At 47.7% G+C, this 6,998-nt stretch overlaps 1 protein-coding gene across 1 annotated transcript in view; it reads right to left on the minus strand.

The window, feature by feature from the left end:
• The window catches only part of LOC135826835 (uncharacterized), a 63,093-nt gene extending 56,309 nt beyond the window's left edge, over positions 1–6,784 (minus strand). The window contains exons 1-3 of the mRNA XM_065339437.1: positions 6,037–6,784; positions 2,458–2,771; positions 27–193 (exon numbers count right to left, since the gene is read on the minus strand). Of these exons, the coding sequence (XP_065195509.1) occupies positions 27–193; positions 2,458–2,738 (448 nt within the window). The 5' untranslated portion in view covers positions 2,739–2,771; positions 6,037–6,784. The remainder of the gene's footprint in view (positions 1–26; positions 194–2,457; positions 2,772–6,036) is intronic.
• Positions 6,785–6,998: the final 214 nt, after the last annotated feature.

Consider the following 6,998-nt stretch of genomic DNA (forward strand, 5'->3'; position numbering starts at 1 on the left):
GTGTAGAGGTTCTGTACACCACATACCTTGAGCATACGGTGGTGGAAATAGACTTTGTTGTTGCTGTCCCGGCGGTGTCTCTTGTTGCTGCTGTCCCGGCGGTGTCTGCTGCTGATATTGTGGCTTGGATCTCTTAGCACTGTGGTCTGTGTTGTCAACATCCACCACATCCGTCGGTTCTTCACAGCGGCGTCTTGGCAAAGTGGAAAAAGAATGTTGAAGACAAAATTCGAAATGAAAATTGATAAGTACAATGGTACCCCCTGACACATCACTGACTACAACCCCACCCTGACACATCACTGACTACAACCCCCCCCCCCCCCGGACACATCACTGACTACAACCCCCCCCCCCCCCCCCCCGGACACATCACTGACTACAACCCCCCCCCCCCCCCCCCCCCGGACACATCACTGACTACAACCCCCCCCCCCCCCCCCTGACACATCACTGACTACACCCCCCCCCCTGACACATCACTGACTACAACCCCCCCCCCCCCCGTCAGGCGAAATAGCACGTCATAGACATTAGAGATCAGCGGGAAGAAGATGACGACGTCCACTAATTTCGTATCTGTGCACACGAATCTGCTGTGTGTGTGACTCTGTGTGTCAGCTATGATATCATCTCCTGTGGTCCCATGCCTAGCATGTACGTCTGAACCATCCTGCAAAGTTTGAATGACGTAGGTTGAGCGATCGCTCCGCGAAACATACTTTTTGAAATTCTCTTCATAGTATATCTTCCACCATTGAAATTTCGAATTTCTTGCTGAGAGGGGTGGCTTGCAACCTCGATAAGGCTCCAGGCATGCTTTGGAGCCATCTCCTGTTGAAGTAGTGGCGGGGATCTGCCCTGCAACTGCTACAACAAAAAATGATTCGATCTGAGAAAGGGTGAGACCGCGAATCTCGGTTGAATATTGAGTATTTCAAGCCTTTTCACGACGAAGATGGAGTTCTCTTTGGAGATGGACGTCGCGGCAAAGGACATGGTGTCCGACTTCTGGCGTCTGGTGAAGCCAGGGATCATTTGTCCAGTCAGGTCGGCAGCCTAACCGTCGGCAAGCTTGTGTTTGGATCCCGTTCTGCTCGATGTGGTAGATCACAAACAATTTGATATCGCACAAATTGATCTCAGCATCGTGCGTACGGTATATTATATTCAGAAAATCCCAAAGTGTCTCTGTGTGGCCGTCCTATGCCACGAGAAACTCCAATCAGGCTCCTATGTCCTCTGCCTTCATGATTGAATGTCCACTTCGTTTGACCAACGAACACAACAATCCAGGACGGCTTTGCAATGAAAAATACAGCTATACTGGAGCTGAAAAAAAGAAGAAAAAAACGTGCTCAGGATGAGACTCGAGTACACGCATACTCTCCCAGCAGGTGAAACGCAATTTTTTGTGAAAAATGCGTGTCGCCGACTGACCAGTAATTTCGCCTGACGCCCCTGACACATCACTGACTACACCCCCCCCTGACACATCACTGACTACAACCCCCCCCCCCCCCCCCCCCCCCCCTGACACATCACTGACTACAACCCCCCCCCCCCCTGACACATCACTGACTACAACCCCCCCCCCCCCCCCTGACACATCACTGACTACACCCCCCCCCCCCTGACACATCACTGACTACACCCCCCCCCCCCCCCCCTGACACATCACTGACTACAACCACCCCCCCCCCCCCCCCTGACACATCACTCACCGACTACAACCCCCCCTGGACACATCACTCACTGACTACAACTCCCCCCCCCCGACACATCACTGACTACAACCCCCTTCTCCCCTCTCCCCTCCCCCAGAAATACATGTGATAACAAGAGTAAGGGACATTTAGGATATGTACGATTGGTTGAATCCGGATCCAGATCGATTGAGTGGATCCTTCGGATCCACCAAGGTTCAATCAAACGCTGCCTTTGATTGAATTGGGAATTTTAGTGTTTTTCGGGGGCGTTCCATGATCGCATCACTTTTATTCCGACATTTATACACGTATCACGTAAAGAGTATGTTATTTGGCAAAAAAAATAATCCGGTGGATCCGGTCAATCCTGCTCCCGGAGTAAGGTTGATCGGATCCAAATCCATTTGATCTGGATCCGGATTCGTGGAAACGAACTTGCACATATCGAGTGGATCCGACTGATCTGGATCCAGGTCCAACCAATCAAACAAGCCCTAACAAGTTATGGCCTGGATCTGATGCCAACATGCTCAAACGCACACAATGTATACGTGAGTAAACTATGCCATGCATTGCACATGCATTGTACATGTATTGTACATGCATTGCACATGCATTGTACATGCATTGCACATGCATTGCACATGCATTGTACATGTATATAATATTACGCCATGCATTGCACATGTATATAATATTACGCCATGCATTGCACATGTATGTATATCTTTCAGTCAGTGGTTCTTACCTCTTCCCACCGACCACCATACAGTTATGATACAGTCCACAGTAACGGAAAGACTTGCGAGGTCGGCCATCATCATCCTGCTGCTGCCGATCTCTTCGCCGTTTCACCTGCTGCTGCTCTTGCGGTGGCTTGTGGTCACTTGGCGTGAAGTCATCATTGGTCATATCTGTACGTGCGGCGATATCATCATTAGTCATATCTGTATGCATGGTGATGTCATCAGGTGCTGAGGCGATAGGTATGACATCATCCGCTGTTGTATCCAGAATGGCGTCCTCCATTGCAGGCAGAGGTCCCACACCTAAGAATAAATGCTGGTAGTTCAGCAAAATAGCAACACAATGTTTCAATGGGAACCGACTTGCCCATACTGTAGAACGGGTAATTTTAGCGACGTAAAAACCCTAGCGTATTTAGCGATCGACTCCTTTTCGCTGAAGTTTCAAGTCGCTAATCCGTTGAGACATTAGTAGTGCACTGGTGATCCGTGAGTAAAATCGCTGCAAATCACTAAAATAAAACGTCACTAACCGGTTGACAATGGGAAAACGCTAAAATTAATAGTCGCTGAAATTACCCGTTCTACAGTAAAGTATCAAGAAAGGGCCGCAGGTGTGTGTGATACCTGGTAGCCTAATCGGTAGGGCACTGTCCCGGAAAGACAGGGGTGCTGGGGTCGAATCCCGCTCGTGGATCCTTCTTAGCAACAATAAGCTTCACAACTCAGTTTCACACACTCATCAAAAAAGCCCGCTGCTTGGAAACGCAAATCCTCTAAGCGTGTAATCCCACTCATGAAAAGAACAAGCCGCAGGCTTGTCGCAAGCAACATTGTCGATAGTTTCCCAACAGTACTTCCAATACCTTCTATCAGATAGAACAGTGTAGGGGAGAAGAGAAACCCCAAGAAGCATAATGAATAGGACAATGAATAGTATACAGCAGAGATGTGATTATAGAGACAAGGCGAAGAGGAGAAGCCAGAAACAAAACGACAAAATGCGAAACTAGCACTCCATTGGACAGCCTGGAACCTCGCTGTGTTTAATAGCACACATAGCACACATAGTGACATAGCACACATAGTGCAGAAGCCACTGGTACATCCAGTGAGGAATTTTGCACCAGTACTCTTCATACTCTTCATACTTGATACATTGGGGACATGAGTATCAGCTAACCAGTACTCTTCATACTTGATACATTGGGGACATGAGAATCAGCTAACTGCATAAGAGATGTGTAACAGTAGCATAGGAAGCACTGGTTAATCCGATGAGGACTTTTGCACTACTACGCGTTTTATATCGCATATGTTTTATATCGCCATCAATATCCTGTTTGGCTGTTGTCGCTTCGGCTTATGCGAAAGCTATACATGCTGTGTATATCTACATTGCATTGATGCCAACGCGGAGAAGCTTCTAATAATAACTCTTCATAATTGGTACAATGGTGATCATAAGATAGTAGCTGATGCCAAGTACATTTATCTATCTCCCATGCAGCACTGTAGTAGCTGATGCTCATATCAACAACGTACCGACAGTGAAAAGTAATGATGCGAAAGTCATCATCAGATTTACCAGTGACTTCTGTGTATGTGTGATAATTACACATCTTGCCATGTTGTATCCGGCTGTGTGATAACTACACATCTTGCCATGGTGTATCGTAGTGGGCCGGCTTCTCTTCTTTACCTGCCTTCCATCACAGCGGCTCTGCTGTATAATTTATATTTATTGTGCTTCTTTGATTTATTTTTCTCTGCCTACATTCTACCTGACGGTAAGGCATTGGAAGCCTAGTAGTGGTACTGTTGGAAAACTTTGGATAATGTTGTTGGTACGTAGTGAGAGGTTTGTTCTTTTCTTGAGTCTGAATGCATTTTCATCGGGCACAAAACCCTCCATACCATGTAACGATGAATACCAGTGCAATATTCAACTCGATTTCAGCGATGCATTTATCACACGGCGCCGTACACACGATATGCCGGTTCACAGTGCTCTGCAGACATGGTTGTGCACACACCTGAGTTCAGCATGCGGTTGTGCACACAGCTGAGTTCAGCATGCGGTGGGGTAACCGGAGGCCCGTCTACAAACCCTACTACATAACGGTGTGAACAGTTGTCAGTTGGGGACAAAAACTGTGGAATCGAACTCGGCACTGCCGCACATCACAACAGTGGCTGCATGAATACACACACACTAGCAGCCGACACACTTCATGGGCAACCGGGCAGTCTGGTACTGTATGGGACGTCCGGACAATCTGGTACTGCATGGGGACGTCCGGACAATCTGGTACTGCATGGGGACGTCCGGACAATCTGGTACTGTATGGGACGTCCGGACAATCTGGTACTGCATGACATTGTACTGCATGACATTGTACTGCATGACATTGTACTGCATGACATTGTACTGCATGACATTGTACTGCATGACATTGTACTGCATGACATTGTACTGCATGACATTGTACTGCATGACATTGTACTGCATGACATTGTACTGCATGACATTGTACTGCATGACATTGTACTGCATGACATTGTACTGCATGACATTGTACTGCATGACATTGTACTGCATGACATTGTACTGCATGACATTGTACTGCATGACATTGTACTGCATGACATTGTACTGCATGACATTGTACTGCATGACATTGTACTGCATGACATTGTACTGCATGACATTGTACTGCATGACATTGTACTGCATGACATTGTACTGCATCTGGTGCATGTACTGCACGTACTGCATGTGGACCACCACAGTGGGTTTCTTTGACCCCAGCTGTAGGCTGTGTAGGCAGCAAAGACTACAAAGTCATATCATGCACACATGCACACATACACAGTCAAATCGAGCATTTAACTATCCATACACACACCATTGGACCATTGGACGCCCATCGCCGGGAGGCGATGATAGCGATGCTACAGCAGAAGCCATAGCAGCTTGTGCTGGGATTGCACCATCAGGCGCGTCGGAACGACTTTGGAGGTGGGGCGGCCATGGAAGGGGGGTCCGGGGGTCCTCCCGCGGGATTTTCAAAAATTAAAGCCAATTGCAAGCATTTCCGGGCATTTGGTGCCATTTCAGTGTACGGTAACTACAATGAAAGACTTTTTGATTCTGCAAAAAACCAAGAAGATGCTACGATCGGGGACAAACATTACCCTCCCCCGGGAAAAAAATTCAAAAATTGATGCATGGACTTTTGATTCTGCAACAAACCACGATCGGGGACAAGGATTTGCCACGTTTGCGCTGAGATCATCGCGCTTTGTTGCAGTGGGCTAAAAATAAAAAATAAATAAATAAATAAAATAAAAAACGGCCGAAAAAGTGGGGCGGCCATGGCCGCCCCGGCCGGTGCGGTTCCGACGCCCTTGACCATTCAACAGCTTGCAAGGCTGAAGAATTGACCGCCACTATTCAGCCTGGTCTACACCACACAGCTGTGAAGTGGCTTTTTCTGGCCAGTGAATCCCTACTTTTTTTTATACACATACACAATCATACACATACACAGTGATACACACTGACCGGTGGTACTTACTAGCAATGGAGTAGATCCACATGTAATGACGTAGGAAAGCCGTATACAAGCCTGCTCTACTGAGCAGCCGTCATGGGGGGCACGGTCACGGTGCTGAACGTCCAGACTCCAAATACTCCGAATACTCCGAATAGGTGTGTAAATTCCAGACCAGTGGTGCGTATAGATGGGAAGGAAGTCACAGGACTCTGAGCGTTCCTAAAATACTCAGGTGCATTGGCGATGTCACAATCGGCTGAGCGAGTTTACCTGCTAGCAGCTACTGCAATCATTTCACCGTGGTCACACAGGCAACGACAGAATCACTATCGTCTACAGCTGCTATGTCTGGTTGAACATTCACATCTACATCATGTAGACATCAGCACAATCCAGCAATCCAGCATCTACTAGACTTCAGTTCCTCTACTTGTGACGCCAATGTCGACAGTCAGCCCGACTCAGGCCGGGGCCAGCAGGACTCGAGACGATGCTCAAATATCGTGCAGTTTTCCGTTGAAGAATGTACAACTCTTTCCCCTAGCTGCTGTATGTAGTGCTAATATACCGGTGCGAGAATAATATTCCCTGGAATACCGGATAGGACGACTACTGCTATGGCCGGGCAGTCACGGACTCAGAGGCCGACACTAGTTAGTTACTGCTGCTGCTGTGACAATAGCTGTTACTTGCACAACTGGTCTCTTGCAGCCTGGCTGAAGCGCTCGCTGAGTCTCTCTTCTCTACTAGTGTAGTTTCAACTGACTTTGTCGTAGATCTACCATCACCTTTGCGTGATACAGATCAGGCAGGCCAGGATCAAACAAACCAGAAAAAAACTTGGGATGCACTTGAAAACTTTTTTTTCTCATTTTGAGTTGTATTTCCCGCCACTGAAACTACTGTCACGTGTCGTGTCAAAAGACAAAACGTGCCGCGCAGTACAGACAGTGTAGATGTACGTGTCGTGAGGTCGACCTGCG

Source organism: Sycon ciliatum, chromosome 10, assembly GCF_964019385.1.
Source record: "Sycon ciliatum chromosome 10, ocSycCili1.1, whole genome shotgun sequence".
In the NCBI taxonomy this organism is placed as follows: domain Eukaryota; kingdom Metazoa; phylum Porifera; class Calcarea; order Leucosolenida; family Sycettidae; genus Sycon; species Sycon ciliatum.